This window comes from Festucalex cinctus, chromosome 1, assembly GCF_051991245.1.
Source record: "Festucalex cinctus isolate MCC-2025b chromosome 1, RoL_Fcin_1.0, whole genome shotgun sequence".
Lineage (NCBI taxonomy): Eukaryota > Metazoa > Chordata > Actinopteri > Syngnathiformes > Syngnathidae > Festucalex > Festucalex cinctus.
Genome location: NC_135411.1, coordinates 30,984,903 through 31,012,871, shown reverse-complemented (window position 1 = coordinate 31,012,871; position 27,969 = coordinate 30,984,903). Strand labels below are relative to the sequence as shown.

At 38.9% G+C, this 27,969-nt stretch overlaps 1 protein-coding gene across 1 annotated transcript; it reads right to left on the bottom strand.

The window, feature by feature from the left end:
* Positions 1-26,083, bottom strand: LOC144023302 (dual specificity mitogen-activated protein kinase kinase 6-like). The gene is made up of 12 exons (XM_077528584.1): positions 25,676-26,083; positions 13,026-13,095; positions 11,314-11,362; positions 11,122-11,235; positions 10,908-11,027; positions 10,723-10,839; positions 10,579-10,630; positions 10,366-10,493; positions 10,195-10,272; positions 7,952-8,091; positions 7,291-7,336; positions 1-2,053 (listed from the first exon to the last, which is right to left on the bottom strand). Exons 1-12 carry the CDS (start codon positions 25,692-25,694, stop codon positions 1,976-1,978), a joined length of 1,011 nt encoding a protein of 336 aa, XP_077384710.1. The 5' UTR covers positions 25,695-26,083; the 3' UTR covers positions 1-1,975.
* Positions 26,084-27,969: the final 1,886 nt, after the last annotated feature.

The window sequence follows — 27,969 nt, the reverse complement described above, 5'->3', positions numbered from 1 at the left end:
TACTGAACAATAAAGCCTTTATTGATTTAATTTTTTTTGTCTTTCCACAGTTCAAGTTTGTCAGTCCCACCAAATGAAGAGGTGGCAAATAGAGTGAAGGAGTAAGAGGTAGAGCAAGTGTTCAATTCTTGTGATCCATGTTGAAAGAAAAGAAAAGAAAAAAGAAAAGAAAAAACACGTTGACACAAGGGAAGGGCTGTCCAAGAACTCCACTTTTTCTTTTTTTAATTGAGGAAAAATAAACCGCAGCTTGTTTGCGGTGTTGCTAACTTTCCCTTATTCTCATAAATACTCTTGGACTTTTTCTTATGTATTATATTGACAGAAGTGGCACTACAGTGTAAACCAGAGCAAACACTCCTGACATGATCACAGTCTGAACACTTGTGGGTGAGTGAGAAGACCACATGGCCCTCTTGATGCGTGACTCTGCATAGACGCGGGCCGAGCTCTCAAGGAAAGAGCGCAGAAACCTGAGCAGCACATCCAAAATAGGCCAGTCAGTCAGCTGGCCCGGCGAGAATATGTGTTATGTGTGTACTGTATGTGCATGTCACACTGCATTAAAACAAAAACTACTACCAAACACTCTGACACTCAGCTGCACTGTCAGGGTCATAGACAGTGTCGCATTTAAAAAAACAAAACAAAAACAAAACAGACGGTAGACAGTATTTACATCTTCAACATATAAATTATTCCCCTAACATACTGTGTGTGTGTATATGTGTGTAAGGCATAAGAAGGTCAAGCAAACAGGTGTGTGTAAAACAAAGAAACGAGACTGAGGCAGCCGTGGTCATGATGCAGTGCCAGTTGGATGCCTGCACAGGACACGATGTTGCTTACGGGCCTCTTTCTGGCTTTTGCATAGCACAGCGCTCTGAAGCCCTCTGTGCTTCTTTTCAGCCATTTGTGGAGCACAACTAATATTAAGCACTCCATTTTGTTTTCTCAGGGGTTTTTGTATCGCATACTACTTTGTCACACTTTGTGGTCTCGTTCAGGCATTTGCAAAGATCATGGCTGCCATGATTTTTCACATCTCTCACTCTGTACTTCCTTTTCAGACGTTTGTGTAGTATTCTGCGACACAAAGCAGGAAAAAAAAAAAAAGAAAAAAAAAAAAGAGGCCCAGACTTGGAAATGTGAACAGTATCGCAGAATATCAGCAAGATACGTGTTGCTCAACACCAAGCATAAGCAGCTATGAGCATGCATTCCTCAGACTCGCTTCTTTGTCACATCACGCCAGTGCTTCATATGTAAAGATTCCAGAAAAATGAGAAAAAAGAAGCAAAAACATTTTTTTTTCTTTAAATGCAACCCAAAATAAAAATCACAATGCAGGACAGAATATTAAAAAAAAAAAATAACAACAGCACACACACAATTTGCTGGCACACAGAAGGAGTAACTGTGAGCTCGATTGGGTGGACCACAATACTTCCAGGTGGTATCCATAGCAACAGTGGAGGACCCGAGTCGGGCTCTGACGGGCCTGACAAAGAGATGCGTCCTCCCTCGTCAGCGTTGCCTTTCATGCGCCGATACGATCAGAATAAATTTCATACACACGTTGACAATATACAGTATGAAGAGATGCTGATAATGTAAATATAGCTTCTGATAAAAGATGAAAGGTTGAAATTATTGAAAAAAAATGGCTGGTTCTGTAAAAGAGGTGGGGGCAAACAAATGAAAGAAAACACAAAAAAATTCATATTAGTTTGCGTCAAACCTCTCCAGTTGCTTTGAGCGCTCTCCTGCTCCGGTGCTGCCGTCAGTCGTCAGGCCGCGCCCTGCTGAGTGCGGCTGCATGATAGTCTGTCATTCCAGTAGCTGGGGCCAGGGGGATTCGCTTTAATTTTGAATTCATTCTTCACAAAAACAACCAAAAAAAAAAAGAAAAAAAAGAAGGTAGGCCATCGGAGCTTTGACGGAGAGGTCGCGCCTACTCCCCCCACCACACCCATCAGTCGTCCAGGATGACCTTGACGAAACTGGCCACGTCTGTCTCTTTGGAGTCATGCAGGGTGAAAAACGGATGTTTCTGCGTTGGAAAGAGGAGGCCAAGCACTTGGTGAGAAATATTCAATAACAGCTGTTTTGCGTCATTATAAGACAACAGGGTCCATGTAACCTTACAGCAACAGTTGAATCCACAATGAATGAGCTGCGTGCGCTGGCAGTGCCATTTGTTGCATTTCATTTGCACCCACAATTTGTTCTGTCTTAACTCATTTGCTCCCGTTCTATTTTAAATGTATCGAGTGTCCCAAAGATGTATTTATTCATTTTTTTTTATATGCTAGAGCCGCTCTAGCATATATATATATATATATATATATATATATATATATATATATATATATATATATATATATATATATATATATATATATATATATATATATATAAAAAAAGGGTATAAATACATCTTTGGTCAGCTTGCATTGGAAGTGGGAAACCTCCAAAACCTGCAGGACTCCGGCCCCCGAGAACAGAGTTTGCTCATCCCTGTCAGCTAGAGCATACAGAAAGCTATCAGCCTCTCAACTGCAGAGAACAGGTGAAAAATGGTACTAATTACAAAAACTACCAGTAGGTGGCAGCAGGGTATAACAGATCAACAAGGGCCATGATGAAAACCAGCTGTTTCCTCACAATTCTGAGTAGATTTGTGAATAATGATGAAACTTAGCTATATTCTAATGCTAATAGCTGCAAAAACAGAAACAGATTGAAATATAGTTTTTTTTCCTGATGGAAGAAAAGATTGTAATTTGTTTTTGGTAGGTTTCAAGTTTTTATAGCAATAGAACACAATATTCTGTGGCCTTGCAAAATCAGTCAAAATCCAGTAAAAGAGCCGGGAGGCAAAGGGGGTTGCTTCAGTGAAAATGGCTGCGAGTAAATGAGTTAACGTCCTATTCAAAAAGGATCATGTGCAAATGATATACCAGCACAAACACGTCCACAAAGTTTGACCGCTGAGTGCAGTTTGCACTTGTTTTCTCCCTGATTGCCACACATGGCAAAGTATAAATGCTGGCTTTGCGCTTTTTTTTTTTTTTTACTTAACATTTTGCATTAAGTTCTCAAGTACAAAGAACTTGTATTATTATGATGATTATTGAAAGATGAAATGATCAGAACTCGAGCTTAGAGTCCTGACCAAGGAGATGCAAACGGGATTGTCAGAAAAGTGTAATCAGTCGTCAACAAAATTCACATGGACACCTCGACGTATGCCCACTTTGATCACAGAAAATATCACAACAATCGCCTCAATATTTTGGAGTTTATGGATTAAGCTGTAGATCAGGGGTGGCCAAGTTGGGTCCTCGAGAGCCCCTATCCAGCCTGTTTTCCATGTTTCTCTCCACTAACACACCTGATTCATGATCGGGCTCGTTAACAAGCTTCTGCAAAGCTTGCTGATTGCTGATCATTAGATTCAGTTGCGCTGAAGGGGGGAGACATGGAAAACAGGCTGGACAGGGGCTCTCGAGGACCCAACTTGGCCACCCCTGATGTAGAGCGTGCCTAAGACAGAGTCAGTCATTCATTTAGTGTCCAAAATATTGATGCAATTGTTTGACTGATATGAAAACGAGGCTTCCACAGAGGAGCGCCAAGGTTACACAAGCATTTTATACGTTATGCGTCACTCAAACTGCATATAATTAGCGCTGTTGTTAGTTAATTCGATATTGTGCATCAGTGAGGCTCATTTGCATAAAGGTGGACAATTTCTCTCCAAATAAATGCATATTACCTCTTTTAAATACACGTAAATAGTACTGGTGCACCGAGGTGCGTTCTGCTCACCATCTCAATTAGTGACACATTTTACCGTGTGTGCTTTGTAAATTACACTGTTTTCTCCATTTTTTTTTTTTTTTAACAGTTAGTGCAACCGCGCAACAGCCACGCAAATCTTTAGTTTACGATGGTGTTCAATTACTACAGCAACAGAACCCAGTTTGTAAACAAGCCGGAATTAGTCATCTATCACATATCTATCTGATAACACACTAAACGCAGTATTAATGTCATAACACACTTGACTCACTTCTGTGTTGTAGGTGTAAGGTGGCATGTTAACTTCCCATCAGCATATAAACGCATTGTGACAACATGGAAATCGTGCTCAAACTTAAAACTGAGTTAATCTCCTTGTTTATAAAAAGTAAAAACCTTTGATGATAATTTGACCTAGAAAAGAACTGCCTTCGAACTATTGCATGTACTTATTACATAACCACAGATTATCATTAGGGGTGGGACAAAAAACCGATTCGACCGAACCATCGGTCGTCAAGGGGAGCTAAACGACCGTATCGGTAGCAGACTTGTCAACCGATACAAAATCCGCCGGGAATTCTTAGATACATTGCTTGTAAAGCTGTGGACCGGATATCGCGTGGCTGTGAATCGGTTGCGAGTGAGGCTTTATGGTTTTCATAACAATAGCAAGAGTTCTGCGCCGTGCTCTACTTGTTTTGTTTACATTTCAGTAGCATCACTATTCAAGCTACTTCCCTGTTTACAGAAAGCTAGCAAAGTAGCGCTCAGAGACGCTTCATTCCCCGGATGTTGTAAACATAATGCAAAGACGTTACGCACCTTGGGGAGGAGCCTACCGTCAACGCCGTGCTCGCGACACGGCGCGCGGGCGCACAACGAGTGACAACATGCAACAGTTAGCAGAAGCCGGTGCCGTACATCTCGGTATTTCCCATGGCTATCGAGTCCTCTCGGTGCACTTGTATGTCCCGGGCCGGCGTTGGTACTGCGCGCGAGCCAAAAAGAATAACTCCCGTGACGATCCAATGCATGGATTCAAACCACACAGGTATGTCCCACAGCCCAACACACCAGCTATGCTAAAAGCACACTGCAAGTATCTCATTTCTCAGTTTGTGGCTCCCTGTCAATGTCTACAACTAGCATGAGCAGCAGATAGGAGAACTGAGACGTGCCCGCGATTACGACATCAAACGCAAAATGAACGACAGCCCAAAAAAACAAAACATAAACAGTAGTGATTCTGTGGTCATCATCTTGTCTCAGATTAAAAAAAAACAAAAAGATGTCATACATTAACCAAAAATGAATATGATGGAAAAAGAAAAACAAATATTGTTAAAAACAAAAATTGTAAATAAAAAGGGAAGGGCACTTTTGGAAATATTTTTGGATATATGAAGTGGTTAAAATGTGTTTGATAGATTTATTGTTCCATAAGGTGGCTTCATATTTCTTTTGGCTGGACGGTAGGTTTATTTCATGTCTTAAATTTATGTTTCTGAAATACTTCACAATGTGCACATATTCTGTTTAATTGTGTTGGTGTCTTTTTAAAGGTTAAATATTTATATTTCAAATTGAATTATCAGCCTTTTTTTCCTGATCCTTATTTTGAATAAAAAAATAATAAAAAACAATTATAACTCTCAATAACGACTAATAAGCATTTAGCCTGATACATTTTTCAGTCATATCGCCCAGCCCTTTGTTGCGGTCTAATTAAACAATTGATTCAATGTATGAAAATATAGAAGACATTTTTGTTGTTGTTTTTTTTTTTTTTACACATTTGTAGATACTGTAAAAATTTGTGGTGTTTTAAGATTAATGTTTACAAGCAACAAATGTCACTATAAGTTTTGAATATTGAAATGAATCGTATCGAATCGAAAATCGTATCGTTCCCAAACTTAATCGAACCGCATCGAACCGTTCTGTTCTGAAAGATAATTGTTTTTCAATCGAATCGCAACCTGTGTATCGAGATACATATCGAATCGGCCTCATGTCAGAGATTCCCACCCCTAATACATACATTTAGCGCAGGGGTGTCCAAACTTTCATTTGAGGGCCGTATACAGAAAATCAGAAGGACGCAAGGGCCACATAATGTTATGAAGAGAAATTGTGTTTAGTTCTAAAAATTGCACAAATAAATTATTTGTGCTTTTGCATATTTAGAAAAATGCTACAGTATATAGACCAATTTATTTGTAATATGGCAGTAGGGTTATTATAATTTTGCAATTTTTCATTTTAATTAGTTTTTATTAGTTTTCAGCGTGGTTCTGTTAGTTTGTATTAGTTTAGCTCTTTAAGAAATGCTTAGTTTTAGTTCAGTTTGTTCGTTTCAGTATTATTATTATTATTATTTTTTTTAAATGTGTATGACTTGTGTGCAATATTTTTAAAAAAAACAACAAAACTGGGAGCAACATCATCTGAAGGTGCTTTTCTATTGGCTGCTGCTAGATGACGTCACTTCTGTGTGACATACTTTCAAACGTCATTATTCCGGTTTATATAAAAAATAAATCTACTAAAAATCACATTTAAAATCATCCCCAAAGGCTCTTGCATTAAATTAATTACCAAAGACTTAAAAGAAGGACGTGTTTGCTATAGTTTTTTTATTTTTATTTTATTTCGGTAACAATATTGTTTTTTGAATTTAAATTTTTTCATTAATTTTAGTTAACTAAAATAACCTGGAATGGCACCAGTTTTTTACTTTGACCATCTCCAAACATTTTCATTTTGTATATTTTATTTGAACTGAGTCAAATGCCATTTTTAGCATATGTCGCGGGCCACTGAAAAATGGACGGCGGGCCGCAAATGGCCTCCGGGCCGTAGTTTGGAGAACCCTGATTTAGCGACATATTATTTTTCAGTCATATGGCATCCCAATAGCTTGCAACTTAATAAGTGGAAATTGTAAAGCTTAATGAATTGTTGTATTAAAAATATATACACATTTGCATGGATTTATTATTTGTAGTTTTGATTCCAGAAATATCGATACATAGCTAAAATGATCAATCCATGTATGCGTACTCTATTGCACTAGTGCTCATTCGGGCCACGAGCGAGCTCGAGTTTATTGCAGCAGACTTTGGGCGAGAGGCGGGATACACCCTGAAATGGTCCCCAGCCAATCGCAGGACACGTACATCAACTGCCACATTCACACCTACGGACAATTTAGACTTCAATGCTACATGATTTTGGAATGTGGAAGGAAACATGAAAAATATATAGTATAATTAAAAGGTGAGTAAATATTAAACATATAGCTACTGTATGTTGTTTATATTTCTTAAAACATCACTATATGGAGAAAAATATGCTTTGTTTTTCCATATATGTGAATGCTAACGACCTAAAGGAGTTGATACAAAAAAAATGTAGGGTTGCTTTCAATAAGTCACCTTCAAAAGAAGTGATTAAAACAATTTGCAAAAACAGACTTACCATTAATTCTGTATAGGCTGGTCTCTTATTAGGCTCCTTTCCTAAGCTGGAAAGACACACGAGAAGGCTCAAATCAATAAGGTGGAAAACAATGCCCCCTGGTGGACACTTGCCCATTTTTTGCTTTACCACCACCAACAAAAAGTGCGGCTTTTGCTTTTTTTTCCCTCCCACCTTTGCAGCATTTAATAAAATAAAATAAAATTAAAAACAAAAAAACTCAATGAATAAAGCATATACATATGTTGCTGGCAAATGCACAGATGTCCAAGTGCACTTGTATTCATAACCAGGCTTATACATTTTATATTTAAAAATATTAACCTAGTATTGTATTAATAATGAGATAAGTCTAAATATATAATGTATAAAGGGTAGGACTAAAGATTTTAACTTCTTCCTACTCCCTTTTGAACATGTAAACTATGATTAATTGATGATTTTATGGGGTTCTTCTTTTCTTTTTTAATTCTTTGTTTATCTGCTTTTTGTTTGTATGTTTATATTTTCAATAAATCAAACCAAATCAAATCAAATCAAATCAAATATGGATTATTCATACACATAGAGTAGGTTGCTTTGAAGGTAAAAATCCTGATATTGACATTGAATGAGCTAGGAGGAATGGGAAGGATAAGAGCCTTTGGGAAGTGAGGCTCACCACTTGGAGATGAAGTCTACAAAGTCCGGCGAGAAGCGGTCGGCAGGGAGCTGGGGAGAGGGCTCATCCACCACCTGCTTGAGCTGCTGGAAGGGCGTACCCCAAGATTCGTAGGGGAACTTCAGGATGGCCAACTCGATCTAGGTTGGCAAACACACAGCATATGCACACACACACCCACACCATTCAGTGGATAGGAAAAGTCTACTTTCATGTGAGCAATAACCTGTGCAAGTGAACTGATTTAAAAATAAATCTGAGAGGCAGAAGCAAAAATATATGAATTTATGTGGCTGCATAAGTGTGCACACCCTCTTATAACTGGTGTGTGGCTGTGTTCAAAACAAAATAAAATGACATATCCGCTCTCCTGGGTTGAAAGGGAGAAGAGCAGTCACGTGCTCCCAGCCTGAATGGGTTAATGTGCCAATAATTGGCAAATCTGTATGATAAACGGACCGCTATTTATATACCGCTTTTAACTACACATTATGGTGCCCAAAGCGCTTTACAATTCACCCATTCATACACCAGTGGTCGGCTGCTACCATGCAAGGCGCTGCCAGGTCCACTGGGAGCAAATCGGGGTTCAGTGTCTTGCTCAAGGACACTTTGACATGGTCACCAGGGGTGAGGATCCAACCTCCAACCTCACGGATGAAAAACAACCTACCACTGAGCCATGCCGCCCCATTCACGCATTTGAGATTTTGTAGTAGGTTTTTCCTGAAGGTTTTGCTCATAATGTAATATTCAGCCATGAAAACAGGTCAGGGGTGAAAAAGGTGAGAAGCGCTTGGACCAAAATTTTGCCCGTTAATATTTGTCGGGCACTCGTCAAACGGTTTGGGGACATGCGGTAGACGAAGGGATGGCATATGTAAATGTTCAAAATTTTACAGTGTCAAGAAAAACAGTTTGGGAAAATGCGAACATCTTTGCTGCATTTATTGGACCAAGGATGGATGTTTGAAAAAACAGCATGTTCAAGTAGGGATGGGTACCTTTCGCATTTGAACCGGTTCGGTTCAAATTGTTAGTATCGGGTTATCAATACCAGTACCGAACAGTACCAATTTTCGGTACTTTTGTTCTGCTGTTTGTTGTAATAAATGTTAATTTATTTAACAATCAAATAATAATTTTGAAATAGAACATTCAATTTAACATTTTTCATTAAATAAAATCTGTAAAATAATAAAACATTATGAAGTTAAAACACGTGAGCCACTGATAATGAAGTAAAGAAAAAAAAAACAGGCTCAACCAAAACATACTAGGAACCGTGACGCTTCACTCATTTGGCTTGTCGGCTGTCAAATCTCGCTTGATCCCACTCAAAACAGGAAACGTAGCGTGAATGAAATCCAACGCGAGTGCGTGACGCCAGTACGCTGGGCTGCGCGTACCCCGCTGCGTTCAAGTGCATAGAAAATTACCAACATCGACTACTGCTCACTCACAACAGTCTTTGGTGCCCATCCCAAAGGGTGTTCACTGATAAACTGACTCTCGGGTCACCAACGGCCCCACCCAACCCCCACCCCAAAATATTTTCTCAATGATCTCCACAATTCACATCGGTGACCTATTTTGGTTTCAAAGATTTTCATGCCTGAATATTGACCGATCTTTAATGAACCAAATTATGAATGCTAATAGATATTGTGACAGCCATCTTCTACACTTGGTTTGCAAACAGCAAGACAAGCGATATTCCATGAACAGAAATGTTGCCATGGACTTTTGCTGGTCACTATCATCAAGGTACAGGGAGTCCTCGAGTTCAGGCGCACTCGACTTAACAACATTTACGCCTGGTTCACCATTTTGGGCCTCGTCCGCCATTTTGGCTCCTCGTCCGCCATACAGCTAGCTGTGTTTTCCCCTCGTGCTCTATTTAGCCCTTAGCTAGTGCTAGCGCTTATGCACTGTGGGAGTATCTGTTTTTTGTTTTTTTTCCCCACCCTCTTTTTTTCCACATAAGCCTCCCCCTCTTCTTTTCCATCCACCTCTAAGCCGTAATGGTAAATACAGCATCTTATATCTTTATTTTAATGTATTTTAGATTTTTTTACACAAATTATTTTGATGTAAATATTGATTTTAATGGGGAAATTCGACTTAAGTCGAAATTCGGTTTACATCGCTAGCCTAGGAACGAAAATCCGGCGTAACTCGAGGACTCCCTGTATTCATTTAATTTGTTCCGTTTTTGTGGTTGTTCTTTGCAGCGGCCTCACCATGGTGATACCGAGACTCCATATATCCGACTTGACACTGTAGCCTTTCTGGCTGAGGTCTGGGTTGATGCGCTCAGGCTGAAAAACACATAAAGCAAATGATCATTCATTGAATGCACAAATATTAAAACAAGTGTACTAAATGAAGCATTAGGTGAGATGGCGACTCACTGCCATGTAGGGCTTGCAGCCGGCATCCATGGTCTTGGCCACGGAGTCCACCAGGTGGCCGCTGATGCCAAAGTCGCACATTTTCACTTGGCCCTGAGTGTTGATGAGAACATTGGAGGGCTTCACATCTAGAGAGACATGCGGGGGAAGGAGACAAAAGTAAAAATAAAGTGACGACAAAGTGGAACCTGGACCTCTCTTTTCTGTGCTTACCTCTATGGATGACTGACAGGTTGCTGTGCAGGTGCTCTAATGCCTTTACAATCTGAGGAGGAAGTGAGAGGTGGGACAAAGACCATCGTCGAGTGACAGTCGCAATGAATTCAATGTGTTGAGTGACTGATTCTGATTACGTACAGCTACGGTGATCTTGCCCAGGATGTCCTCGGGGATGGTCATGCCTTTCTCAATGACCTTCTTGTAGAACTTATCCAACGAGGTGTCCATCAACTCCATGCAGATCCAAACGTCACCCTGAAGAGAAAAAGTCACTCGAGCACCTCACGACGCCAAAATAACGAGGACTGGCGCAATTGGCTGACCTCTCTGAAGAGGGCGCCGTAGAAAGTGACTGTGTAGAAGCAGTCCACCGTCCGCATGGAGATGTCCAGGTCCATCAGGAGCCTCTTCTGCTCCAGTGTGTTGACGGTGGCTCGAATCCTCTGCGGAGGACAAGCCATGTCATCGTTAGAAGCTCACGTTCCGTCCGGTCCGAATGTTGCAAATTCCACCCGGGAGCCATCCAACACGGCTTACCTTGACAGCCATGATCACGCCGCTGGGCACGTGTCTCATCTTGTACACGACGCCATACGCTCCCCTGCCCAGCTCGGCAATCTGCTCCAAGTCATCCGCTTTCACCACAAAGTTCTGGACAGACATCGTGTTAAGTCATCACGTATGAAGATTTACATGCATTCGGTTGGGAGAAATCTGAGAGGACTTTACCTGGTCTCCGATTGTGACGCACGCTTTAGAGTCGAGATCTCGAGGGGGCCTACAAGGAGGAATCGTTTAATCGTGTACTGTGGATAGAAATCCTGTCTTGGGCGCTCATGTCCTTTTTTTTTTTTTTTTTTTTTTTTTGGCTGCAGACTATCATCTTTCTAGGGCAGCTTATTTTGACCTTCTGTAAACATGAATGCACATGTGAGTCCACCTTGAATATCTCAGACCATCATGCACAACGTGTTGTTCTCTAACAAGACACTGAACGACAAATTCCACAACTGATTCAATTACAATTGGTAATGAAACAGTCTTCTTCGTCATGTTGTTCACATTTTGACATCATGAGACCAAAACCATGCCTAAACCATTGATCACCAATACTTTGCCATTGTGAGGCTTCAAACAGGATGCTCTCGGATGAAAGTGACCACTTAGCGAGTGTCACAGAATCACACTGACATTGACATTGGAACAGTCACGGAAAGGCATGAAAGTCCATGTCCTTAAGTCATTTGCTCCCAAAAACATATAAATATGTTCTATTTTAAATGTTTTAAGTGTCCCAAAGATGTACAGTATTTATACTTTTTTTTTTTTTTTTTTTAATGCTAGAACATACAGAACGAAGGCTTTGATACAGCCTCTCAACTGCAAAGAATGGTTGAAGAAATGGCAGTTATTACACAAACGGCCAGGAGGTGGTAGCAGAGTATAAGAGCTAAAACAGGGCCATGTTGAAAAACAGCTCAAATACTCACAATTCTAATTAGATTTGTGAATAATGATCTGAGCTATATTCTAATGCTAATTGCTGCAAAACGGAAACAGATACAAATAAACTTGTCCTGATGAAAGAAGAGACTTTAATTTTTCTTTTGGTAGGCTCCATGTTTTTACAGCAATAGAACACAATATTCTGTGGGTCAAAATCCAGTTATACAGCCGGGAGCGAAGGGGATTGCTTCTGTGAAAATGGCAGGGAGTAAATAAGTTAAAGGGATATTTGATAACTTCATTATTTTTCATATACAACTAATACATTTAAAAAACACATTTTTTGACTTGCTGTCAACTGAAGATGACATCATGTGTGGTGAGGAAATAGGTAGCAACCAATCACGCCTCACCTGTTTTCTGGGTTTGTTCAGCAAACTGAGCCCCATTTCGTAAGCACAGGTGATGTCATGATTGTCATCTTCAGGTGACAGCATGTGGAAAATTTTGTTTTTAAAGATAATTGTTCATGAAGGATAATGAAGTTATCACATGAATTATAAACAAAAGATTATCTTCTTACTGCTGAAAATGGCTCAATAAGTCAAGTATCCCTAAAAACGCCTACTGTGAATTTTGTCATTCACTTCCTTGTTAGAGAACAGCAAATTGTGCAAGAAGTGCTGAAATATTTGGACATGTGCATTCAAAAGTTTAGAGGTCAAATTGACCATATGTCGAGAAATGAAGACCTCAAATTTTTTTTTAAGCGTGCTTACAAATATAACAATCAGTTCAGTTTCATTTGACAGTCAAAGATGTATTCAATTAACATGAAAGTGTGTTATTAATAGTTATAGATTTAAATAACTGGTAAATAACTGTCATGCATTTCTTGCCCAGAAAAGTAGAATTTCTGGATCTGGCTGCAAGTTTCTCTGCATAGATATAGAATGACTGATATACAGTTTTAGATATAGATGAGATATACATACGCTGCTACTGCTGGTTGGGGCTGCGCAAAGACTTCTTTGGCCAGCTTCAGCCCAGGGTTCTTCTTCTTCCCTGAGAAACAAGACAAGCCATTCATTATTTGCAATGTTACAGACTTCCACAAAAACACAAAACAAAACAACCTTCCATATTATAATGTATTCTTATATTTTTCAGATATCCATCCAGCCATTTTCTTAACCGCTTGCTCCTCACAAGGATTGCGGGGGTGCTGGAGCCTATCCCAGCTGGCTTCGGGCAGTAGGCAGGGTACACCACGAACTGATTGCCAGCCAACTGCAGTATTTTTCATATATATATTTTTTATATTTATAGTATTGTCTGTTTTCACAATTTGGAGCTGTTATTCAATTCTGTTGCATCTCGTGGGACAATGAGAATCAAACTATACTGATTTTGACTTCAGTACCGTATTTCCGCACTATAAGACGCACATAAGAGCCTTGAATTTTTTCAAAAGCTGACCATGCGCCTTATAATCCAGTGCGCCTTATATATGGATCAATATTGAGCCGCAACAGGTCTCGCTGTCAAGACGCTATCGGTGACCCTGCACAACCGGTGACGCGCATGCGCAGAAGATCCCGCCATCTTGGATCGCTAGCTAATACTAATACTTTACCTCAGAGAAAATAATAAAACAGCTGTTTATTTATTTTGGGAGTGAATGGAGTTGTCAGAAAGCTGGTTTGTAATCTATTAATAAAGTTTGACTGACCTATCTGACTGTTTTGTTGACATTTCCTTTAGTGCAGCACCATCTAATGGATGCATAACGTAACGCCAGCCTCTACTGTAGCGCCTTATATATGGAAAAAGTTTGAAAATATGTCATTCATTGAAGGTGCGCCTTATAATGCGGAAAATACGGTACTTCGATTCAGTCTCTCTCTCGAAATACATTACGTGACATCAAAATTATTCACACATACACCGACAAAAGGTATTGAAAAGCAAAGTGACATCACCAATGAAAGACCTGGCATGCACATCAATGTGTGTTCAGTGTCGGCAACACTTTGTTTTGACCACAAACAAGTTGAGAATGAAATCAACAGCACGGCTGAATTATGCAACAAAGTACTGCAGTGTGCAACTCATGGACAATCATCAACATTGTCAACGATTAATCAACTTAATTGGTTGCTCTGTACATCACCTTACGCATACCAATAATTAGGCCCAACCAGCATTTTCCCCCCCTTTCGATCAAAGTCAGCAAAGGCCCGTATAAGTTTGTTTTTTGTTATTTTTCCATTGGACAATCTGAAATGCTAACCTGTTCAACATTTACAATTACATTGCCTTGTTGCCTTGTGTGTGTGGTCAACTACTGTCTGATAATCGTTTTACTGACCAAACAAGTAATAATCACATTCATCATGCCATGTCACGCATCTTTTAAAACCATACGCACGCAAAGACACAGATACTATAGTATAATGTGAGGATAATGACCCAGAGGGGACAACCTGCACCTCACATGCATGTTGCTTGTTATGGAAAATCTTTTTTTTTTTGTGGATTATTCAATTTATCAAACAGGGTAATTATTTGAATAGTCAATTCTAAAAATGTTGATCCCTACTGCTCTTACCAAAAGAGAAAACAGAAAGCCTAGCTTCTTGTATTGCCTCTTCTACTACTATTCTTTCTTGTTTTCATTTCCCACAAGTCTTGATGCACTGTGGCACCATGCTGCCTCTCACAGGTCAATCTTGGAACTATAACAGACATCTACTTGGTGACAGGACACTCGATTGTCGACGTTTTAAAAATAGGTTAAAATTAGGGCCCGACCAATACAGATTTTTTTCTGAGGCAGATGCCAATTCTGATTACTTGGTAGGGAAAAAAAAACAAAAAAAAAATCAGCTGATTTATTCAAATAAATTACAACAATTAAAATAACTTTTTGTGGTTACATCAATAAAGACTTGAATTACAAGTAGAACATTTAGCAGTTTTACAATACTTTGTTATTTAGTGTTTACCTTTGAAACAGTTTTTTTTTTTTTAATGGCATAATTGGTGATTTTTTGCTGTTTTTTTTGGGGGGGTGGTATGATGTCGCTATATTTGTCCTGTTATGTGTAAAAAAGGAAAACAATCTGCAAAATCAAAACAAACAAAATAACAACTCAGGTTATTTTTGCATATTTTAAATGTGCCATTATTGGCCGGGCGGTCTGCAGTTAAAATGCTGAAAATTTGTCTGTGAATGATGATGATTCTTGTGTTTTCAAAGGATCTTTGACGGCTTTATTGTGATGTGAAAAACAAAAAAACAGCAAAAAGACCGAGGTGTACTGCTTTTGTAACAGAAACTCCAGCAATGACGTGTTATCTAAGTGGAGATTAGGTGAACAACAAGCAGAAGACCTGCAAGAGGAGAAGGGCGGACTAATGACTAACCGACACTGGTATGATGACCCAAATGGAGGTGGGTGGTGGGGTGCTGGAAAGGGAAATCAATCCATCTTTCTGATACGCCGTCGACAACGCGTCTTTATTTTATCAGGGCATTTGGCGTGATTTACCAGCTGCGTGCGGTGTAGTGAACTGCTGAAATTTACCACGAGGGGCTTTCTGCGTTTGGAGCCGTGACAAGAGTTCATTCATAAACACGTTCTTTTACCAGCAGCCATCGCCGGGACTTCCCTTTAACAGAATGACACAACCTGTGGCCTCGCACAGGAAGAACAGCTTCTTGGCACGGACGCTGGTTCTTTCCACACTTTGCGAGGGTTTCAGGTCTTTCTTGACCTGCCACTGGATGACGAGTTAAACTCTACAGGTGTGCAATTGCTCGGACCAACTAGTTTCGTGCAACTGCACCTTCTCTCGCCGACAGAAGCAGAAAAAAAAAAAAAAAAAAAGGCAGTGGGACAGTTAAGACTTTCGACTGGCTCTCGCAGCCAGTTAGTGAGTCACGCCACAGCAGTCAGGAGGAAGTGTGATTCAGTAAACCCCCCACTGGCCGGATCAAGTGGGAGCAGGGGGAGAGAAACACGTTTTACAAATATTTCAGAGATTCTGCAGCCAAACGCTAGGCAGATTTGAGCCGTAAGCCTAAAATAGGGCCACCGCGTCCTCGCCGAGTGCACTGTTAAAAATAGACTGTGCTTCCTCTGTGCAGGATGAAGTAGCACCAAACTGCTTGCAGTGACCTGACAAATATGTCGGCCTTTAGTCAGAAAGAAAAAAAAAAAACATGCCATGCAAAAACAACTCGCATACCAAACCTTTTTTTTTTTTGGCCTTTGAAATACTGCTGCAGAAATGCTTGACAATGCATGCACTCACACGCCGCAACATCAAGGACACTTGTACTAATTTTATCAATGTGTACTGAAAGCAGCCCCATTTTGTTTACAAAATCATTGTGCAAATGCACCAAATATTGTGACCCACCATATGCTGCATGCGAAGCATAAACTATACCGGCGTTGTCGCATAGCACGCGTGCATACGCCGTGACACATCCGCTCAAAATTGCAACAACTGTCGGTCGGGGTACTTTTTTGGGGGACTGTGATGTCAGCACGCACACTTGGCGTACTGCTAACTGTTGCCAGAGGAGCGGCGCCAGACCGGAGGGGACACAGATGCTGCAGTTGATTTACTGTAAGTAAAACGTGACAATGCAGACATGTCAAGAATCAATATTGACAAATTTAAAAAGTTACCATTCTATGTAGGTCCGCAGATATTGAATAGTTTTAGCATCTATTATTGCACTGATTATCCACATCAATTAATGGAGTTAAAATGTTTTGGTTTTTTTTTCATGATTAAACAGCAGAGTGGTGCAAGAGTTAACAGTCATCGAGGATAAACGATCACTGTGAAGCATTGATGCAGATGTTTTGCTTCGACTTCTTTTTACGATCCAATTACAGTATTTGAGTGACTCAATTAATCATTTCAGATTTCAGATTAAAAATAAACAAAAAAAACAACAACTACATTTTACAAGCGGAGGAAAATGTTTATAGTCATTTTACCAAAATAGTTACAGTATTCCGAGAATCACTCATTTAATCCGAAACAAACGCATACAGAAACAATTTGGGGTATGTCGCCAATGTAGGAGTCAAACCAAATTCCCCCTGTAAAATTTGATTTATATTCTTGTTCTTGCAATATTCTAACTTTTTGCTCGCCACATTACATCTTTTCTCTACAAGTATTCCAACTAGGGCTGGGGAAAAAAAAAAGTCGACCAAAAAAAATTGTCCGACACAAAATTGCATGCGTCAAAGCTATTTTAATATTTAAAAAAAAAGAAAGAAAAAAAAAGTTTGCGGCACCAAGGAAGTTGCCAGAACAAATATTTTGTGTTTCCGCACGTACACTTATTGCTGACGGACTCCCACCGGCTATCACCAATTATTCACCACTACAAACTAAGTCTCTTTAGACTGAAAAGGGAGAAAATTAGCATTGCGACATGTCTTATGTTGGTAACAAAACAATCTGCGTCAAAATCGCTAAATAAATAAAAGATTTCTAATGAATTTATTGGAGCCAAACGTAAGATAGTGGCCCTATGTGCGTCAGCAATAGGAAGGTGGTATTTATATCGAACTACAGCACAGAGTAAGACTCCTCCCGATACAGACTCCAAGTGTTTTTTTTTCACTTCTCCAACTAGCGTACAGTCATCCAGCATTTGCCATAAGGACTATTGCTACAGTTTTACGCCACCAAATGTGCAATAACCGAACCAAATCGACCCAGTTGTCCACCATGCACTAAACAACAGACGCAAGGGAGTTTGCACACGCAAACGCTGGCGGACCTTAGAAACGAACTCACTTCGCAACACCATTGACTAGGTTAGCATTCGCTAGTAGCATTATCAAGTATGAAGCTACAATAGCGAGTACTCGTGACGTTTATGAATTTACAATGGGATGGAACCAAACAATAACACCAGGGTAAGGGCGCGAGATCCAGGAGTATAAAAGTAAGTTATTTGAAAAACCTTTCTGTGCCGTTAGGATGCTGCATCAATGGCCATTGTAGGCTTCAACAACTCAAAATGTTTGAATGAGACAAGCGAATATGTCAGGCTAGGTAAACATATGATGAAGAAAAAGCGCTATTTAAGTTCACTCCATTTACCATTTAATATTTTTACTGAATTGGATTTTTCATATGTTGAACTATGAAGTACAATAAGTAAGTGTTTCAAGTTTATTCAGGGCTAATGCTAATCGCGCATAGGCTAATTTTGTTGGTGTTTGTGTAATAGGTGCATATGTGTGCAGAAGATTAGAAACACTAAATTCAACTCACATTCAACCTTAGTGGACTAAAAAAATAATATATATTTTTTTTAATTACAAAAATTTGTTTTTTTGAAAAAAAAATCTTGGGGGGGGGGGTGGCGATTAGTCGATGGAATTTATAGGTGACTCGATTTTTTTAAATGTCGTTAGTGACAACACTAATTCCAACTTTTTCCTCAAATATTCAGCGTTGTTATTGCAACTTTTTTTTCACATATTTCATTTTTCTTTTCAGTGTGTCCCTAATCCTTCACAGTTAAGCTATTAAATAAGCAACACGGGTCAAATGTCTCGAGGCCGGCGAGCGGAAACCACCCTGGGTGGCTTGATAGCGACGTCGCTCCAAAGAGAATATCTGGATTGCTTCGAGTTTAAAGTGTCAATGGCCCGTGACCCCGTGCGGCAAATCGCAGTCAGGAAGCTTTCCTCAGAGTGGATTTTTACACATCCACACTGGATGACTCATGTGCTGATAATCTTCCACACGCCCTGTCAAGGGTGCTGGTGTGGGAGAACCCAAAGTGTCCAAACAGGCCACAACAATACCAGGCACATGCTAGCTACCAAAAATAAAATATACAGAAAAAAGGAATGTCTTGACTTAATAGTTTCATAATTCATTCTTTGATCAGGCTCTTAGCTCAAAACATTTGTACCTTAAAGCAATACAAGACATAACTCATTTTCCAGTATTGGATTATGCATTGTGTATAAAGTATAAAAGTGCAAATATCTCTGGCATCTTATTCCCTGAATATTCTTTCAAACCGATTAAGTATCAGAATAAGAATACTGTGAATACACGTTGTCGTGATGACATATGCAGTGCGTAAACGGAAGCCGCCTTCATTCATTTCAATGGGAGTTTGTTGACGTGATGGGCAAGAAAAAAATCCCATCTTCTATCCCTGCGCCAATTCTGATCAGAGTAAAATCCTCCACACGTCAGGTTTCATGTCATTCCGTGTGGGGCTGGGGCAGTAGGGGGGTGGCCTCTCCTAATGTTAGCTAAAGCATACGCTTAGCACACAACATGTAGCATGGCCTGTCAGAGTAAAAGTGGCCCGGATGTTTACCGCCAAGGTTGGGGACCGCCCACAAATTACATTTCCAAGAGTGACCAATGTCAATGGTGACTTGACTGGTAATTTGAGGCTCTGGAACACGCAACTTGTAGACGGTCCCCATCGACTCACTATGAGCCGGCCTGCTAAATGAGTCGGCCAGTTTCATCCGGCTTTTGGCTGGACACAAATCTTTGGCGAGTCCTCTGTGGCTGTACTGCTTTTGAAGAAGTTCTTCAGACGCAATAATTCCTCGTGAGTCTCTTTGGCAGCCATGTCATTCAATTTGTATTTCATGCACGCGATACGTCACAATGATCACGTGACTGTCCAAAATGGCCGATACTGTACTTAATGCAAAAATATTCATAAAAAGTACTATAAAATCATAATCGCTCAACATAAATTGACAATTTTTTCAGGGAGGAGTTGAAATTAACCATTTCACAGAACAGCTGGTTCGTCTTTCATAAGTCTTGTATTCCTTTAAATCATATTTATCCACTGAAATAAACAAATTCCTTGCATTGGGCATTGCATTGGGCACCTTGGCCACCAGGGGCAGCTATACGGTGTTCCCCCATTTATTGCAGGTTAAAATCTACCCGCGATAATGGAAATCTGCGCTAATTAAAAAAAATAAAAATAAACATTTTTTTTTTTAATTCCGTTAATTATATAAATATATTTTTTCGTTTATTATAAAGTTTTTTCTTTTTGGTATGATTTTTATTATAAATTTTATTATAAATGCTTTTTCATTCAACATATGTTCTTTTTTCCATGTACATTATTTTTTTCCCCATTAAAAGTATGTTTTGTTTTTTTATTTATTACAGTATACAGCATAGTATATATATTTTTCATTTATTGTATATGTTTTTTTTGTATGATTTTTAGTTTATTATGAATGATTTTTCATTCATCATTTATGTTTTTTTATTTAATTTACAGTCTTTTTTTTTTTTCATTCAAAGTACATGTTTTTAATTTCCTTGTTATACAGCACAGTATATATTTTCTATCTTCGGAATGCAATGTCGTGGGGCGATAGGACAAACATCGTTGCAAAGGTCTCGTCAAGGCGAATCCACGTATGTCCACAGTTGGACGTAGGGTTCGAGCGACACGGCCACACAAAGACCAAAAAGAATAAACAAACCAAAAAGCATGTTAAAAAAAAAAAAAAAAAAAAAAGCACGCTGTAAAAAATCAGTGAAACAGCAAGGCCGTGAAAGATGAACCCGCGATAAACACTGTATAGACATACACATACATAAAGAGCAGCGGACTCATTAAGCTGCGGTATCAATCATCGTTTGTCGCAGCAGAAAATTGTTATATTATCGGTCTACATGTGTTGCTGCACAATTTGTGTTCAAATATCCATCACTTATAGGTTTATAAGCATAGCAACAACGATGCTAGTGTCGTTAGCCCTTCTATTTACATTTTGTATTAGGCCTGGGCAATAAATCGAATTAATTCGATACATCGTCATTTTAAAAAATCGAATCGTTGAAAATTTGCTAAATCGTGAAATCGAATTTTGTCTTCTGGATGATTAAAAGCTGTTGTTCTTATGTTCTGTTACATCCAAATGCTTTTATGTGATGTAATTTTGTGTTAAAACTGATCTAGAATCAGTATACGTTACTGGTGTCTGAACATTTTGCACAGGAATTATTTTTGAATAAATGAAACCTTTAAGTAAACGTTTGTTGGACTTATTAGGTTAAAATCGATTAAAATCGTAATCGTCCTGAATGACTGCAACAAATCGAGATTTTATTTTTTGGCCATATCGCCCAGCCCTATTTTGTATTATATTTTTTAACTACTTGTATGTTAGCTAGCGGACTTGCTTGTAAAACAGTTATGTGGTTGTTTTAAACAAACAACTGATAATTATCTTTGTTTTATATTTAGTTTAACCGCAAACAAACTGGGAGTGGCAAACAACAGCTTGGAGACACTTTTTCTGAAGAATTTTTCAGCCAAGTGACTGCTCGTATTGCAAAAATTCGTAACTTGGGTTACTCATGAGTTAGGAATAACTAAATAAAGGCTTGCCAAAAGGAAAAAAAAACAATTGAACGCTGCTTTCATGTGAAAATGAAACATCTGCTGAATCATGAATCACTATTCTACTTGGAAATTTTTGTGTAGAACAAACTATTTGCTGAAAAATGCACCTAGTTACGCCTGTCCGTGTAATTTTGGGCTCTTTCGATAATGCCCTAAGACCCCGCAAATTATGGCGTGAACGAGAGTACCACACAATATAGATATAAAAAGAGCAAAATAACGATAGCAAGACCGAACATACACACACTATTAATCTTCTCATTAAGTGCACAAATAGTGATAAATGCACCATTTTTTTTTCAATATCACAAACACCTAAACACTTACTGTACTTTCTGTTGAGCTGTTCTGCTAACAGCTGATCATTTTTCAACTTCCACTACCGCCAGTTGTGATCGGGCCCCTTCTCTGAATCATCTTGAAAAGTTTACCACCCTGCTTTCACAGTCTACAACCCCAAAAGGAGCTTTATCTGTTTGTTAGACCTCTACTAGAATCATCCATCAAGCTGCTGTTCGCTATCAAGTCGGCTTACTATCAGTCGGTGGCCAACGCTAGCTACTCTTCCGCTAACATGGTGATCCAAATGCACTCAATGTTGTAATTACACTGAACTTCCACAATTCCGAACATCTGTGAATTTCTATTTTCCACAATGCAATGCAATTGCAAATGCTCCTTTACATGGCGTATTGGATTGCTTTTGCCTGACGAGCATGAAAAAAAAAAAAAAAAAAGCAAATAGAGTAGCCAAATGACATTTCATCACATTTTGATATCAAAATAAACCTCACAAATCAAATTACAACAATCCAAAGTCCAATGGTTTTCAACAGAATGGCATCATTTCACCGAGGAAGATTGCCATTTTGACTTGACGCAAGCTCGGAATTGTCAATACTCGGTTCACCATTCGCAAATTCATCTAATCACATTTTTTTTTTTTTCCTGTGGTACCTTCACCTATTTGTGGTTATGATGCTCATTTCACTGAAGCGATTCCCTTCGCTCCCGGCTGTTTTACTAGATTTTGACTGATTTTGCAAGGCTCGCAGAATATTGTGTTTTGCTATGAAACCTACCAAAACAAAGATTAGCGTCTCTTCTTTCATCAAAGCATATGTCTATCTGTTTCCGTTTTGCAGCAATTAGCATTGGAATATAGCTAAGTTTCATCTTTATTCACAAATCTGTTTAGAACTGTGAGCAAATTTAAGCTTTATCGCCGTAGGTCACATGATCGACGCGAGCCATGAATTTTAAGTGGCGCGTCGCTCGTGGCCGGCTGCGGTGCACACGTCGCCAATCCTTGAACGCCGTAGATGGCGGGGCGTAGCTCGCTTCTGATTGGTCCGTTTGATGGCGTTTTTTCTTTTTTTTTTCTCTCTCTCTCCCCGCCCCCCGCCCAGATAGTTTCCGTGAAGGCAACTGGCGGCGCAAATCGACTTCCTGCTCGGAGACCACGGCTGTGCATGTGGATACGTGCCTGGGACGAGAGGCGGAAAACAACAATAACAAAAATAAAAAACAAAACTGTGTTCGCTAAGCGCATGGCTGTTGTGTTTTGGCTAGTTTACGGCCGACAACGGTGCAAATTGGCAATAATTAATTGCCACGGTGATGAACTTACTCTCCCCCCGGCTTTGTTTCGTGTTTCTGAATTAAATTGAACTTCCTGAATCCGTCATAAAATGCAGAGGAATCGCCACTCTGTGGAGGCCCAGCCATAGCGACAGCGGGACTTGGTGTGAAACTCCAGCAGACACCGATGTGTATTGCGCACAAGTCGGAAGGCAAACGCACGAGCGGAGCTCCGACGTGACGCCTCCACGCGAGCCTCTCGCAGAAGCATACTGAGGCCTTTAGCTTTTTTCAACATGGCCCTGGTTGATCTGTTTTGCTCTGCTGCCACCTGCTGGCCGTTTTTGTCATTTCTTCAACCGTTCTCTGCAGTTGAGAGGCTGCATCAAAGCCTTCTGTATGGGCTAGCATTTAAAAAAAAAAAAAAAAAATTACATTAAATAACAAATACGTCTTTGGGACACTTAAAACATTTAAAATAGAACGTATTTATACGTTTTTGGGAGCAAATTAGTTAATCATTGGTTTATTTAATTCCATATTTAATTAATAAATGGCATTTAATTATTTCATGAGACATTTATTTTATTATTTAATGGTGTATTAATTTGTTTAATTTTGGCACTTTTGCTTCTCCATACGTCAGAGAGTACAAAACCGTGAATAGGTGACTTTTTCAGTGGATAATGCTGAATAGGTTCAAAATCCAATCCAAGTGTCATGAATCAAACATACCGGGGAAGGTAACAGTTAAAATGGAGACTGACATTTTTATGTTGGGGAGAGGTTAAGTTTCACCTGAGTTGTTAGTTGCAATAACGCAGAGCTTTCGCCCAGTGCTGTGTACATGCACACTACTGGTGAATTAAAAAAAAAAATTAAATCCAATCATGTAGGTATTTTGTTTTTAAGGTAAATGTTGGAAGATGAGTTTGACAGGATATTAAAGCAGTCCTTCTCAAAGAGAGGGGCGAACATTTATTTATTTATTTATTGCCATACTAGAATAAAGTGTAATTGCATATCCCCTATCGTAGGCGGCAGTGTCACATTGTCAGAGTGCACAGGGAGTATTATCTCCTTTGTAGTGGTGTACTAAAAAAATATATATAGCCAAATGACAACTAAAGCGCGAAATTAATTCTTCTTCCTGGGGGGCATAACAAAAAATAAAAAATAAAACATAAAATAACTGAGAAGCATTGTATTGAAGCGTTAGGAGATTTTAAGTTTGTAATAATAATAATAATAATAATAATAATAATAATAACGCATCAGATTTATATAGTGCTTTTTTGGACATTCAAAGATGCTTTACAATGGATGCATCATTCATTCACTCATACATTCACACTCTGGTGGCGGTATATTTACGATTCAAATTAATAACATAGGCAATTTTAAACATTTTGTAGGGACATCAATTTTTTTTTTCTCACAATCCGCATCAGGATAAAGTTTGAGGGTTTGCAGTATATTGTACATGTTTAGCTCTTAGCTCTCTCCATTTTTTAAGCGTTATAAGTATGAAATGATGTTAATGTATGTGGTGATAATAATAATAATAATAATAATAATAATAATAATAATAATAATAATAATACATCAGATTTATCTGCAGAGTATGAGGTAAACTTAGGGTTTAAGCATTTTTGGAGGGGTGTTTACTATTCGCTGAGGGTCACCTGTAATCATGATGATGCTCATAGCAGAGAACCTGTGCAGCAGCTAGCTGCTTGCATCCAGCCGGCTGTCAACATAAGAGCTACAGCACAAGTCAAAACATGCCTTGGTAGGCCAAAGAGAGCCACAGTATGTGTACTCCCCCACCATGGTAACGCTAGAATGATTGTGTAACAGCACAAGCGGTGAACTTGAAATGTAAATTGACGACATCATCATCCTGTGTGTGTGCGCGCGCGCGCGCGTGTGCATGTGTGACGCAGAGGAAGCACCTTTATTTGATTTTTCCGATGTCCATTTTTCCCAACGTTGAACACAGCAACACGGAGCATTACTTGTTTTTGTTTAATAATAGAGAATATTTGAGTAAAAAAAACAAACAAAAAAAAAGCACGAAGGCGAGGCTAAACGTGTTTTGATGTACAGGAGCAATCACAACCAATGAGTCATACGTCACGACGACAAAAATACGAACACCTGTAGTCGCCATTGTATTTTTTTTTTTTGTAAGACAAATCACTCTTACGTGTTTACATCAAGCTCAAAAAGTGTATTTTATGTTTTTTTTCCCTCACTCCGAAAAATCACGTTAACTTACAATTTGAAGACAATAGAGACGCGAGTACAGAACGTAGCCACAATGCTAGTTGCAGTGCAAATGTTATTTAGCATGTCAACAGCGGGGGGGCTAGCTTCCGAACACACACTCTTTGCACTTGCAGAATACAGTCTATGAGGCATGCTGACTAGCTTCTTCTTGCTTTTTTTGCACCGTGCAAAGCTTTCCACCTGGCGTGCTTTCATTTCTTAAAAGGTTGCTAGCTTACAAAAACGACTTCCGCACGCACATACATATTTATGCATTCCTAAGGGAAAAAGTAGCACGAGTGAGTGTTGGGGGGGTAAAAACACACATACCTGCTTTGGACAGAGACATTTCCCCTTTGCTTTGATGAGGGGGAAGGGAAGCACAAAGACTTTTTGCCTTTTTCTACTCCCTCCCTCCCCGCATCGAACCCGTACGCCCGCTCAGGATCGCAGGCTGCTCGTGCAGGAAAAAAAAAACAAAAAAACTAGCAGCAGCGATGAAAGCAAAAAATGAAATAAAAATGGCTCGCCCCTGCGCGCTCCGAACGCCTCCGGCTGCTAACCCAAGCGTTCACCGGGCGATTAGGAAGCAGATGCACGGTTTGGATTGAAGGTTGCGCGGGCTCCACACTTCGAGTAAGTTTGCTTTAAAAAAAAAAAAAAAAAAAAAGAAAAGAAAAAAAAAAACCTGCACTTTTTAGGGTGGCCAAAGTCTGACAGCTGAGGGGGCCAACAACGTGATGACGTACTTCCGGCTACACCGCTAAGCACACCGGGAGTTGTAGTTTTCTTTTACTAAAACCCATCCAGGTTCTTGTATTAGTCTTTTATGTAAAATTTTTACAAAATGCACACTTCAAAATAAAGAGGAACATATACTCATAACTTAAATTATTAATGTACAACAAATAGAAAACAATGCACACAAAGGTTGTACTTCAAATCAACAAGTACACAGGAGTATTTAATTACATTTTTTAAAAGTACAGGTTAGGTTCCAAAAAATACCCGCAATAAATGAAATCCGTGATGTAGTTAGCTTTATGTTTTACATTTATTAGAAATGTTTTAAGGCTCTAAAACCCCTCACCACACAGTTCATACACTTTTCTCATCGAGGCATTTACATGTTCTCACATTTCTCTGTTTAAACATTCTCAATGTTCAAACCTTCATAATTTTTATAAAATAGGTACATTACTGTAACAAAAAAAATGCATGCAAAATTGCACAAATTTTTTTTTTTCGCGAAACAGCAAGACCGCGAAAAGTTAACCATGTCATAGTGAGGGAATAAAGTACTATAACATTTTACAAAGTTGAAATTCTACACCTTTATTATTGTAGTATTACTGTTTTGCCTATACATAACTTTATATTTGTTCTGATACTTGTCTGTTGCACAGTGCCAGAATAGGAATGATGTGTACTAGTCGTTAAAAAAATAAACACAAATTAATTTATTATGAATGGTATTCTATTTAAAGAAGACATTCCAGAAAAAAAAATACAAGTGATATTTTTTTTATTGTAAATATTTCACAAATTATGATTGTGTAATGTATGAGCACAACTGTAACAACATGAATGTTGTAATATTTATTGTGACTATACAAATATATTCACTCAATATTAAAATGTTTGTTTCATACTACAAAAATAAAGTAATTTTACGGCTGATGCATTTTGTCATAATATGATTTTATTCCTGACATTTTTTTCCAGACAGAAAAAATAACGTAATTTGTGTAAAATTATGACTATTTTTTCTGTAAAATACTTTTCTTGTAACATTAGGTTTTTTCTATAATATTTTTACATTATTGTTAACAATACACCTGTGACCCTTATGAAGGTAAGCGGATCAGATAATGGATGGATGGATGGATGGATGGATGGATGGATGGATGGATGGATGGATGAACATGACTTTTTATGGTAAGTTATCACCTTACATTACCACTTAATTTTCATAACATTCAAGTCAAGTTTATTTATATAGCCCTTAATCATAACCCTGCTCTCGCAAGATGAATTCTCACGGTATTTGTGAGTTCACAAACGGCGGAGAATACATATTGTACCGCTCCTGTTGATTTACGCAAAAAGTGAACCAAATAATTCTGCAATTAATTCTGTTCTCGCAGAATTACTCAACTGTTTCCTTGATGAATGTTGAACAGCGAGGGGCGCTTCGTGCATTTCTAGCTGGTAAGATGTCCGTGCTTTTTCCCCCTTCGGCAAGAACGAAGATGAAATGTTCAGCCATGGCCGTGATTGGTTAAAACAAACGCATCGTCCAATCAGCTCGAATTATTGTACAGAATGTCCCGTCTTTCCCGACCAAATTACTTTGGAGAGGTACCAGATGGATATTGTGGAGAACTCACTTGAGTGAAGCGCATATCCATCTGGCTATTCTCAGGTTACCTTAATCATAAAAATGTCTCAAAGGGCTTCACATGCCCACAGTTGACAAATATACACGACATCCCCTGACTGAACCACAAGAGGGCAAGGAAAAACTTAAAAAATAAAAATAAAAAAAATAAAAAACATTATGGGAAAAATAAGAAACCTTGAGGAGGAGCCACAAATATGGTAATCCCCCTTCCAGGATGACC

Bases quoted from the DNA above. Each gene is read 5' to 3' on its own strand.
- LOC144023302 (XM_077528584.1), bottom strand. The intron at 10,494-10,578 runs GTAAGCACAGAA...ATGTCTCTCTAG, and splicing joins CCTGTCAGTCATCCATAGAG to ATGTGAAGCCCTCCAATGTT. The intron at 8,092-10,194 runs GTGAGGCCGCTG...TTGCCAACCTAG, and splicing joins GGAGTCTCGGTATCACCATG to ATCGAGTTGGCCATCCTGAA.